The sequence below is a fragment of the Chelmon rostratus genome, chromosome 3 (genome assembly GCF_017976325.1).
Source record: "Chelmon rostratus isolate fCheRos1 chromosome 3, fCheRos1.pri, whole genome shotgun sequence".
Taxonomy (NCBI): Eukaryota; Metazoa; Chordata; class Actinopteri; order Chaetodontiformes; family Chaetodontidae; genus Chelmon; species Chelmon rostratus.
Genome location: NC_055660.1, coordinates 1,452,501 through 1,464,660, shown reverse-complemented (window position 1 = coordinate 1,464,660; position 12,160 = coordinate 1,452,501). Strand labels below are relative to the sequence as shown.

General features: G+C 43.6%; 2 protein-coding genes across 3 annotated transcripts in view; one reads left to right on the top strand and one right to left on the bottom strand.

The window, feature by feature from the left end:
* Positions 1 to 382: 382 nt before the first annotated feature.
* cldnd1b (claudin domain containing 1b) lies at positions 383 to 5,233 on the top strand. Of its 2 annotated transcripts, none has more exons than XM_041933171.1 (5): positions 383 to 488; positions 794 to 1,337; positions 1,921 to 2,028; positions 2,531 to 2,668; positions 3,915 to 5,233. In XM_041933171.1, exons 2-5 carry the CDS (start codon positions 1,052 to 1,054, stop codon positions 4,133 to 4,135), a joined length of 753 nt encoding a protein of 250 aa, XP_041789105.1. In that variant the 5' UTR covers positions 383 to 488; positions 794 to 1,051; the 3' UTR covers positions 4,136 to 5,233. The 2 variants fall into 2 exon arrangements, with proteins under 2 accessions (XP_041789105.1, XP_041789106.1); XM_041933172.1 differs by having other exon boundaries at positions 390 to 488; positions 1,016 to 1,337.
* Positions 5,234 to 5,579: 346 nt separating this feature from the next.
* The window catches only part of LOC121603895 (N-acyl-aromatic-L-amino acid amidohydrolase (carboxylate-forming) B-like), a 7,546-nt gene continuing 965 nt past the window's right edge, over positions 5,580 to 12,160 (bottom strand). Inside the window, exons 2-7 of the mRNA XM_041933169.1 lie at positions 9,908 to 10,134; positions 9,550 to 9,742; positions 8,639 to 8,732; positions 8,029 to 8,136; positions 7,457 to 7,569; positions 5,580 to 6,255 (exon numbers count right to left, since the gene is read on the bottom strand). Coding sequence (XP_041789103.1) covers positions 6,061 to 6,255; positions 7,457 to 7,569; positions 8,029 to 8,136; positions 8,639 to 8,732; positions 9,550 to 9,742; positions 9,908 to 10,134 — 930 coding nt within the window. The 3' untranslated portion in view covers positions 5,580 to 6,060. The remainder of the gene's footprint in view (positions 6,256 to 7,456; positions 7,570 to 8,028; positions 8,137 to 8,638; positions 8,733 to 9,549; positions 9,743 to 9,907; positions 10,135 to 12,160) is intronic.

The following is a 12,160-nucleotide window of genomic DNA, read 5'->3' as shown; positions in this document are numbered from 1 at the left end:
TTGGAAAGGTACAGAGCAGCACATTTACAGCTGAGAAGTAAACTTGTCAAAGCAAACTATGCAATATAACATCTGGCATTTCTTTATTGCAGTATTCATCAGATACTCATATATCTGCAATCTATCTGACTTTAATTCACCCTGCTCCAAAAGGTACAAAGATATTCAGGAAGGCTGGAATTTATGATTTTAATATGGAGACAAAAATTATCTTCTCAAGCGGTGCAGGCAGTTTTAGTTTGTTCTTTCAAAATCTCTTTTATTACTTTATTTAAAAAAGCAGGATTAATGGGAAGGGTAGGGTAGTTCAAAATCCGAAGCGCAAGGTGGCGGTAGCGTACGTAACATTCATCAATTGTCCTTAAAACTAGGAAGAAGAAGAGGAAGAAGAAAATTTGCTATCGTAGAAGAAGAGAGCGGAGGCCCGTTGGAAATTTAACGTATAGAAGAAATAATGCTAATAACTGAAAGTTTTGTCCAGCGATGAGGTAAGAAAATAACCTGGAGTCAAATATTTAACGTTTAGTCGTCAGTTAAATGTCTCGGTACTCATGCAGCCGGCAGTAACTCACAATAATTAGCTTAAGCTAGCTAGTAGGATGGTCACTATGTTGCTATATTGAGGAAGCTGCCTTTGTTATGAGCTGAAACTGTTAGCTGTAACGTTTCTAATTAGCTAACAGCACATTACTGTCATGTGTTACGTTAAACAACCAGGTAAACCGGATGTAACAGAGCACTTAACACCTGAAATTAGCTGAACATAACCAGTGTTTCTTTGATTCTTCGGCAGGTTGTGAACTCAATGGTTGTTGGGAAATAAAATGTAGTAAAACGACTGAACAGAGCAGAATGTTTGTGGAACTCATGCTAACTGACAGTAGTTAACAGACATGCCGTGGTGCCTAAAAACCAAGCGGAAAGATCATTTTTAAGCTGACAACCGGGCCTTCATCACACAGTGACAAGCCAAACTCCATTTATATTTTTATCACAGAGCAGTTTGTCTTTGTAGACACAGGCTGTAAAACGAGCCGTGCTCATTCAGACCATGGTAGACAACCGCTACGCCACAGCTCTGGTCATCGGCTCGGTGCTGAGCCTGCTGGCCACGGTGTACCTCTCTGTGGCCGTGGGAACTCAGCACTGGTACCAGTACAACAGTCCAGCAGTAAAACGTGAGGGGAGCAACGCCTCCGAGCTCAGAGAGGACTTCATCAATGGAGAGTTTGATGAGAAGACCTACAGCGACACCATGTTCCGCCTGAACGGCACCCTGGGACTGTGGTGGAGGTGCATCCTGGTGCCGGGCCGGTCACACTGGTTCAAAGAGCCAGGTAGGACTTCCTGTGCAAAGCAGTCCATCTCTGCAGCTTCTGCAACACCAGCTGCTCAATGAATTTCATTTTCTGCAACCCCACACCGTTAGGGAGATCCTTTAGAAACTTATGTTATGCATGTAGTTAAGACCAAATGTGCCTGACTGCATTACAGGAAAGATAAGATAAAACTTTATTAATTCCACGCAGGGGACATTTTTTCAGACAGCAAGGCATAAAAAATAAAAGAGAGACACAGAAAGATCAAAAAGACACTAAAAAGAAAAAAAGAATAAAAATCAACTATATAAGAATACTGTTACTACACACACACACACACACATATTGTGATTTCCTAAAGTTTACAGTTTAATTAACCAGTTATTGATAGAATAACCCCTTCTGACTCATCCAGTCAATTAAATACCTTAATACCCTAACTGTCACTAAATGTCAGGTGCTAGCTCGGTCGATGGAAGTCGGCAGATACCCAGAGTTAAATCACTCCTGACAACAGAAGGAAAAGTGACATAAGTATAGCTGATATAGCAAAATGTGTGATGTACAAATGTGTGCTGTGTCTCTCTGTTTGTGACCTCAGATCCGAAGATGGAGACACAGTGTGTGAGCTTCACTCTTCCTCAGCAGTTCAGTCCAAAGTACAAATACCCTGGAAACCAAAACAGCGAAGAAGATCTGCTGAGAACATGTGAGACCGCCCTGTTGCCCTCGTGTCTGCACATCACATGAAGTTGTGTTTAAGCTTTCTGTTGCCGCTTGTTTCCATTTTAACTCAGCAGCCCCAGACGTGAAGGCCACTGCACAGTTGGTGACTGTTGTGACTTCGCATTAAGTGGTCACAGATGGCCAGTAGACTATTTTAGATATGGAATATTTAAAACGCTGAAATATTTAGTGTTTAAAATATTATATTTGAAGTCTTTATTTTTGGATTCAGGGCTCTTTTTTCTGTTGTAAACACTGGTGGAAAGAGGATTTCAGGCACCGACATGAGCTGCCCTGCTTTAAGCTTATTGGTTCACACTTTTTTTCATCGTGCAGAGGAGTTGTAAAATTTACTCTCTAACCTTAAATTGTGACCGTCGCGCTCCCTTCGCTGTCTGAAGGTGCGCCTGCCGCCTTTGAATATTTCATCGTGTTTTTGTGTGAAGGTTTAAAGAGGTTTTTTTGTAAATGGTCTCCTTGTGCAGACTTGTGGAGGTGCCAGTTTCTCCTGCCTTTGGTGTCTCTGGCCTTGGTGTTCCTCAGCGGTCTTGTTGGAGTCTGCGCCTGCCTGTGTCGCAGCTTCACCCCCACCTTGGGTGTGGGAGTGCTCCATCTACTTGCAGGTGAGTGAAATGCATGCACACAGAAAAACATGAAATGCCAGAAAGAAATGGCATCTATGACACTGCCCACCGGCTCCTGAAGGGGCGTTTGGACTCAAGTTTAATGCTCACAGTCTGACAATGATGTAAACAATGAAGTTCAGTATGTTTTGAAGGAGCAGACAGAGGCAGAGCTGCTGCTGCGACCTTCTTTTAAATCACCTCCACTCACATTAAAATATTCGTCCATCTGTCGCTGCATCAGTTGATGCCTGTAGCGCGCTGAGATTTGCCGATCGGAGGAGCAAATGTGTAAAATCGTGAGATTTTTCTGGAGCGATGATCTGCGATGCGGGGAAACGGGACCTCGATGACGCTGGCGTGTGAGCTTACGTTGGGGAAAAAATGGTCATGAGTGTTAGTACGCTCCCGCCCGTGTCTTTCCTGCCTAACACGAGTGCAGCTGCTGATTATCAAACTTAAAACTAACGTCAGCTGACCGTCCTGCTCGTGGCCTTCGTCTTCTAAGGTGAGTTCTTCCTCACATCCTCACCTGACTGAGACTGATTGAACCGTTTCCCAAACATGTAAAACTCAGAAGGATTTCTTTTGCTTTCATGAATTATTGTGAAGCAAACATGTAGTGTTTGTGTTTAAAATGATGGTCTAAAGCAGTGGTCCCCAACCTTTTCTGTACCACGGCCCAGTTTAATGTCTGACAATATTTTCACGGCCCAGTCTAAAGGTGTAGCAGATAAAAACAAAATAAAATGATAAGATTGGCATTAAAAACTGTGGTATTTTCTCTTTAATAATATTAATAACGATAATAATGAACCTAAATCCACTTTTTAATCATGTCAAGAGGACCTGGCCGCAGACTGGCGCTGTAAGGCACCTCCTGTTTTTCAAATTATGCAAAAAAACAAAATAATGGAAATGATTTTTTCTTTCTGTGTAGCCCAGTACCAAATGACCCACGGCCCACCAGTGGGCCACAGCCCACGGGTTGGGGATCAATGCTCTAAAGAATCGTCTCACTCGTTCAGTCCTTGTTGCCATGTGACATATGTACACAATCATTTCCTCTGAAGGTTGAGGTGAATATTTTCTCCTGATGCTGACACTGGTTGTCTGTATTTCTGTAAATCCTACAGATTTTTATTCTTTCAGCTGCTGTCAGAACTGAATCTGTGTTGTTTCGTTGTGGCGACACATCAGATGGACGTTGGTGTTTATGTGAGTTTGCCTCTCGTCTCCTCATCAGGCCTCTGCTCTCTGGGCACCGTCTGCTGCTTCCTGGCCGGGGTGGATTTGCTCCACCAGTACTCCCCACCGCCGGAGGGGGTGGAGGGCTCGCTGGGCTGGTCCCTCTACCTCGCCCTCATCTCCTTCCCCCTTCAGATGATGGCAGCTGCCTTGTTCCTGTGGGCGGCCAGGAGTCACCGCAAAAACTACACCCGCATGACTGCTTACAGAGTAGCCTGAAGACGGACTGCTGCCCCAGCTCAGCCTGAAGCTCTTTGAAAACACGACGACATGACATCACAGGAATAAACAGAACCAGTTTGCAGCTAATCATCATAAGTGCTCATAAATAGCTGTTTAAGTCCTCTGAGTTGTGTTATTTAATTTGTTTTGTAGCATCTCTAACCTGCATGTCCTTTAAAGTCTGTTAACACATCCTGTATGATTTGTTGTTTCTGCTGTTGACTGTGGTGGCGTGCGGTACTTCATTGCCTTCTTTTCAGTTGCCATCGCTTCGAAAGCTGCTCACCACATTGCCCTTAAATCAGGTAGAGATTACACACCTGGACTGTCACTAGTGTCCGGCCTGCACGTACCTACGCTGGGTATCTCTCTCTGTCAGTGCAGAAAAGCATTACACAAGCCTGTTTTTTTATTTTGAGGTTTGTTTGGTTTTATCTTTGTGTAATCTTAAATATCAAGCCTTCGCTGTGCATGCCTTTTTAAGCTGACATTTCTGTCTTCTGTGGTAATTGTTGATTTCAGTCTGTGGTATGTGTTGACTAAATGTCACAAAATGTCGCTCAAAAAAAAAAAAAAAAGATGTAACCACTCCTCACCTGTTGTCACTCATGTTACAGATCTAATATTTATCAGCACAGTTCATTTGAATGCTAGAAAACTCAAACCTGTGACCTCTTTAGAACATTTTTAAGTTCAAAGCTCCAAATTATTCTATTACTGTAAATGTTTGTCTGCACGTCTGTGTTCCTCCAGAGGTTTCAGTTTTACCAGTTAACTGACTGACAGACAAGTACAGTTTTTTTGCATCAGTTAAAGCCTTTAAAACGTTTCTTGGTGACACTACAGTCGAAGAATATTTTGAATAACAATTGAGTTTGCAAAATCTTCATTTGCAAGAGAAAACTCGTGAATCTGCGTCCGAACACTTTGTGTGGAAAATTCCAAAATGACTCATTTTGTAGCACCAGAATACAAATTGTGATGTTTTCATGTCACAATGTTTTGTTACTCGTCTAACGTGTTACACTTTTCTAAATGTCTTGTGTTCTGAAGCACACTGACTGTTTCTGTATCAATAAATTTGACATTTGCCTACTTCTTAGTTTGTGTGATGCTTTGCTGTTAGCCACGTTAGCCAGGCGTCTCGAGGGAATGTAGCAATGCAACACTTTGTTTATGACCAAACGCCCACAAGACTGATGATGTCACTGTCAGCCTCAGCTGTGCTTTGTGTTCAGTGCTAACCAGCAAACATTAGCATGCTAACCTGCTCAACTAAGCTTCTAAACATAAGCATGTTAGCGTAGCCAACATGTTAGCGTGCTGATGTTAGCATTTAGCTTATAGCACTGCAGTGAACAGCATGGTGACAGCCTCACAGACACAGTTCTATTAATATTTCAGTCATTTCAGTATATGATGGAATAATGTTCACTAACAGTTTATCGTTTCATCAATCAGTTTTAATCATTTCCATCAGAGGAGGACAACAGGAAGTGATTCTATGGTTCATTTTAAACAACCAGTATAACGACTAAAAAAAAGCTTGAATACCTTTTCACCTTTCTCTTTCGACTGAGCTTTTTTTTTTAAAATCTTATGAAAATGATCAAATCAGAATCAAGTCAGAACGTACGTCGTTCAAAGTGATCCATGTTTCTGTTTACTCAGACATGGGTTCTGCATTATTGCCACCTTGTCCCGTTAGGGGGTGGAGGATTATAACTCCAGCACCTGTGCAGCATCAGTCCAGCACAGAAACACAGAGGTAGAGCTGTTGCATGGCCACAGAGGGTGAGGAGGTCATTATGTTATCATGTCGTTCATTGCATAGGTTTGAACATGATTACAGGCGTAGTGCTGACATTTCTCTGTGATTAGAAATCTCTACAGTATGTCTCAGTCTCATTCTGTCTGTCCTCTCAGTCCTTCTTCACACTAACGGACGGGAAGGTCAAAGTGGTCTTCTTGGCTAAATGGAAAGCAATCTTCTTCTCATAGTAGGCACATTCATTTATAAAGAAAGGGTAGAGCTCTTCTCCCTCGTACTTCAGCGTCTCGCTCGAAAATGTCTGGAACACGGGGTCACCTGGCCGGAGGAGCTTGAAGTCATTATCCTGGTGACAGACAGAGAAATATGAACAGGTGACCCTTTATGGACCAGAGCAGATCTTGAACGCACATATGGAGTTTATTGCTCGTCACAATTTCCCAAATCAGGCTCTTTGATTTGTGCATTCATGCATGTTTGTGGCGTTGTTTAAAGAAATAATTCAAGATTTTGAGCTCAAACTCGTTTTCTTGCTTAAAATAAATAGCTGATTTTTTGGACATGGTCTCTGTGACTTCGTCCACTGGTGTCTGCAGAGACACTGTGAAGTGTCAGTGACTCCGTCCGTCGCCATCTTGGCAGCACCAGACTCCACCAAACTCCTGGCTAATCCAAAACAGAGGTGGAGCGTGGGTGGAGCTGAGGCAGCCGAATGAAGCCTGGTTGCTGCAGCCCAGCGGCTAGCTGTCACTCAAAGCGGCCATGGCCATAATTATGCATAATTTAAGACTTAATATAATTCAAACCAGTGCGTTATATAAACATTCCCCCCCGTACAGTCGAGGAAATTAGCTCTAGAGACCAAAACAATGTTTTATACCAGGCTGTAAACAAGTTTATTTCTGTTGGAAAGTTTTAACATGGGGGGTCTATGGGGATTGGCTCGATTTTGGAGCCAGCCTCAAGTGGCCATTTGAGGAACTGCAGTTTTTGGCACTTCTGTGTTGGCATCATTCAGTCCTGGAGTTTTCTGGTTGCACATCATTACCTTCACCACATCACCAGTTGATACGGGAACAGTGGCTTATTGTGCACACTAACAGTTCCAGAGAAACATTAGCATTAATTTGCTGTCAAGTTTCTGTCCATCCTGAGCTCGATATTCATTCTCTTTTAGCTCTGTTTTTGGTCTCTACCAACTCCTGACTGAAATATCTGTCTCTTTAGCAACTGAATGCTCCACCAAGTTCACCAGCTGTAGTCGCTAACTGTGTCCTCAGGTCACGCACAGTGTGGTTTTTAAAGCTTTGTTGCTGCCTGAGAGGTGAAAGTTGCAGCTAAACAATGAGCTGAAACTGAAAATAAAGCTTGTTAAAGACGAGGCGACCTCACAGATTCAGGTGATGATTCTCATCACTGCAGAGCAACACATTTCACGCTGCCTCATTGTTTTCATGTTGTTGTTTCACACGTGTTGGTATAAAGACATAGATTTTAGCCACTTTGACTGAAGACGTGTGCGTGCAGCTTTCCCAGCTGTCCGCTACCTGCAGCTGGGGGTGTATGGCAGCAGTGATCTCGTTGGTTGCAGGATCCCTTGGGTAGTCTACACTCTTCACCCGAGTGTATGCTTCCGCTTCACCTCCTTCATAAGTCCTTCCTGTTGTTAAAGGACAGTGTGAGTAATAATGCTTACAGCCAAACAGGAAAAACATTGTCTTACCTGTTCCCAGTGCTATCTTGCCATGCAGGGAGGTGTGGTTTCACCAGGTTTTGAGATACCTGCTTCCCAGATTTGTGCAGATAAGGCAAAACGTGGGCAAATAAAACCAAAACTACCTCCATGGCTGGATACACAAGAGATAAGTGAGATATAGATATATATAAATTGTAAAACTTTTCAAACCAGTGTCATGAAGTGCAAAAAAGACTGTAAAAAAACTTTAAAATATAAGAACAGATCAGGGAAAGGAAGCATCATTGAGAGGTGAGATTTAAAACAGTCAACAGTTTGCTGATCTGGCCCACAGGGGGAGACATTTCTCATATCTGAGACCCAGAACAGCGACAGCTCCAGTGGCTGATCTGACCTTTCACCTTCCAGCTGTTGTTTTCTTACCAGAGTTGAATCCCTCAAGCCATTCTGTGGTGAGATCCAATGCCTCTTTCACCAGGTTAAAGATATCAGCTCTGAGCACACCGTGGGGTTGAGGACCGACTTCTATTGCTGTAGAGAAGAAGAGGAAAAGTTCCAACATCTTTATTTGGAACTTTTCAGAGAAAAACTTGAGGTATATGATCAGATCAATCAAATATATGTCAGATCAAGCATGATCAGGGGTAAACTGATGTTTGTAATGGAGACCACTTTTAGTTGTGGTACCTGAGGCCACGTAGGGTCAGATCAGGAAAAGATAAACCAGAGGTGGTAAAGTTTATAGAGGGGGCTATTAGGACTAAATCTACTATAGATGTAGACATAGACTGTCACAAAGGAGAACATTCCTCAGTGGGACAATGCCCAGAGCACGATCTGGTCTTTGAGATAGGAAAGGTATGGGTGGAGTTAGATAAACCGTCATGCTGTATATTGTGTTGTCTGGATGTTAAGGGCAGAGTCTTCTGATCTGACCTGAAGCTCTCTCGGATGGCCGGCATCTGATCTGATACTAAAGTTCTCTTCAACTCAAGCTTGTATCAGCGGAGTTCTTCCTTGCAGCTGCACTCACCGAAGCCATGTTTGCCCACTGATTCGAAGGAATAGGCCTCAGAAGGGGGAATATCCAGCTGGATTACTCTCACAGGCTTGGGGGCCATCTTGCTCTGAAAACCAAATTAGTCGACTATTTACAGCTGTGCATGCTTCAGTTCAGCCGTTTAACAACAACACATATACAGCTTTCCATTCAGATCCAGGTCTTATTGATCATAAGAAGAAACAACATGTACAAGGCAAAAATAACGAAATACTAAACAAAGACTTGAACATCGGTGGGTCAGTTTAGTCCAAAAAATGATTTTATCATGAATCTTTGTGCAGATGTTTGTTGTCCTCAGAGGATGAATCCTGATCACTTTAATGATCCACTGGCTTTCCCTGAGCATGCTTTGTGCTAGTTGGCAAATGTTAGCATGCTAATGTTCTAAACTAAGATGAGCACAGTGTTATACCTGCATGTTAGCATTGTAAACACAAACATGTTAGTATGCCAATGTTAGCATTTAGCTCAAAGCACCACAGTGCAGCCTCATGGACCTGTTAGCAATGTTAGCATTTAGCTAAGAGCACCGCTGTGCAGCCTCATGGAGCTGTTAGCAATGTTAGCGTTTAGCTCAAAGCACCGCTGTGCAGCCTCATGAAGCTGTTAGCAAGTCCACAGACTGTGAAATGTCCTGCTACGAACAGTTTTTTTTAAACAAGAAGCTTTAAGGGGTCTTAAATACTCGTCCCACCCGTCGTTTCAATAATCACAGACGCTCTGATTCTTTGACTGTAACACGTCTCATGTTTTCATGAACACTTTCAAACTGATCACCATCATAATCTGCATTTGTTGTAATAAATCTTTGGCATCACTACAGTCGAAGTCAAACTAGATCCCTGAAAATACAAGTGTGGGTGGCCGCTTGAAGCCCTCACCTGTATGTACTTGTAAATGTGCAGGGTGATCCAGTCCAAGGAGTAAAAGATGAGGCACAGGCCCATGTTGGAGGTGGTGTTGTGGATGTCGCAGAGCAGATCCACAGCCTCTTGGCTTCCTTTGGGTCCAAGCTGAGCATTCAGCTCTTGGGCTCGCCTCAGCTCGTAGGGTGTAGAGTCTGTTACGGGGGCACTGGAAGCAGACAACACAATAAGGAGTTTTCTCATACATGCAAACTCTTGCCTAACTGTTTTCCACTTTTATTTTGCTGTTACAGATCAGATGAAGTCAGATTAATTATGTTTTTAAACCTTTGTGTTGTGCTTTTTTTGGCACAGCTTTTCTTTTTCAGCTTACCTCAGCAAGGCATCAGTGAAACAGCGATTCATATCTGTGTCTATGTATCTTCTGCACGCGTCCACAGCCCGCGGATTTGACAGGACGGTGGTTATAGAAACCGATGCAGCCTGGTCCACCGTCTGTTTCTGCATTGCTCTCACCATGTACACCCCTGTCATCTCATTTCCGTGAGTGCCGCCACAAACGGCAACGCGGGACAGTGGCGGGAAAGAGACGTGCTCCATCTGTTAGCGGATAAAAGCAAGCTGTGAGATGTTGTCGTCCCGTCTTCTGTTTTTCCCACACTTCCCTCTCCGCCTGACGTCTCGGTTCAAAAGCTGAGGTGAACATTCATGAAGTCTGTTGAACCCTGTTCGTAATCTAAACATGTGACCGACTGATGAACGGAGCCTGTGACTGGTGATGAAACCAGGTTCAGCCTGGGAAGAAACATGATGCTGGATGACAGAGTGAGTCGTTTCACTCAATAAGTGACTGACCCAGTCTTTGTCACATTACAGGAGATCCCGCCTGCTAAACAAACACTGCATGCAGATCTGGAATCATTAGCCTTTAGCGTGTTTTACATGGTTTAGTTCTATGAATGATTGCACAGGCTGTTTGTAAAACAGTTTGGCCTGAGGTGATGCAACTCAAGGGGGCACACAGAACCCGCTTTTCTTGTTTTTGCAGTGCACGTCGTAAACCTCGCAGTTTGTTGCAGTTGAGTAATTCAGAGGTTGACCGTTGACAGGGATTAAAGGATAACTTTAGTTTTTTACAACCTGGACCTTATTTGTAGCATTAAATACGACCATTTACTCCCCCAGACAACTTTGGTGGCATTTGGAGTCGTTTTGAAGAAATTAGCCCCAGAGGAGCGGCGCGTATATCCGTATAATGCGAGTACTCGGGGCATCCATGCGCAGCCTCTATATAACACATAATCTGCGGAAACTCGATCATATTCAGTGGCGTGCACAGACTTTTTGAAGGGCAGGGGCGGAAAGGAAAAAAAGGGCACATATAGCGTGTCCTCGCCACTGAAGAGGGCACTTTAGCGCGTGTTTTTCAAAAACTGGGCGGTCGCCCCCCCCTGTGCACGCCAATGTTCATATTCCAATATTTAGTTCTGATATGCTGGTGCTATTCCCCTCTGAGCCGGCGGTCGGCTAGTTTAGCTGTAGTTTGGCACAGCTATCGTTCGTTGTTGCGTATTCGTAGCCGACCGCCGCAGAGTTAGCCGTGTTGTGGCTGGTTGCTCGCAGCGCGCAGCGTTCGGTAATGACATCATGGTGGCCCCAGCGCTTCCTCTGTGACACATTAGTAGTGATTTCAGTGACTCACGTCCAGAGCTGAATTGCTGTGGTTGAGATTATCACCAAACTGATAAAATGAGGGTCAAGCGGCAACTCTGCTCGTACAGTTCCTGCAGCCATGCAGAAAAACCTTCAGCTCGTTCTCTCTCAGCGAGGCGTTCAATGATTTTTGTGACATTTGAGTTTTATTCTTTGCAAACACTGTGGCTGCATTTAATTTTTTAATTTACCTGTGTTTTTTAATTGAATTGAAGCTGTAAATGGGAAACATTTTTGAAATTTCTAATTGAAATGGGAGGAATCACAATTTATCACGTGTAAATTCACATTAAACCTGTTTTGCAGATCAAGTACAAAGTACCTGAAAATCCTCACAGTTTAGGAGAGATCAGAGCTGAACCGTCTCCTTTCATAGTTTCAGTCCACAGTCTGGCAGCTGCATTTTGAAATGTTGGCGTCCTGAAGGCCTCTTAGATCCTCTGTCTCAAAACACTGCTCGCCCTCCTGAGGTCAGCACTAAAGCCACAGGGGTTCACACATCTGCCGTCAAAGGCCCCGGCAACGCAGGAAATTCACTCACTGTCCTAATCTGCGCTTATCTAAAACTCTCTTTATGCCACTTCAGCGAAGGGATTTCACACATAGTTTGCATATTTCAAATCCTAAATGATTATTCAACATGTAGCACAGGGAACAGTATGCTGGGATGTTGTGTGAGTGACTGAAAAAGCCTTCAGGGACATTTCAGCCTGTTCTCAGCAGCAGAAAGCCTCACTGCTGCGGAGCATCAGCAGCAGAAAGGGATAAACTCTTTAAATTATTTAAACATTAATGCAGGCATGCACATACTGCCACGCAGTACGCAGATATAACTGTTCAGACAACTGTTGAGATAAGATAAGATAAGATAAGACTTTATTTATCCCCAGCCAGGGATATTTGGGCATTGCAG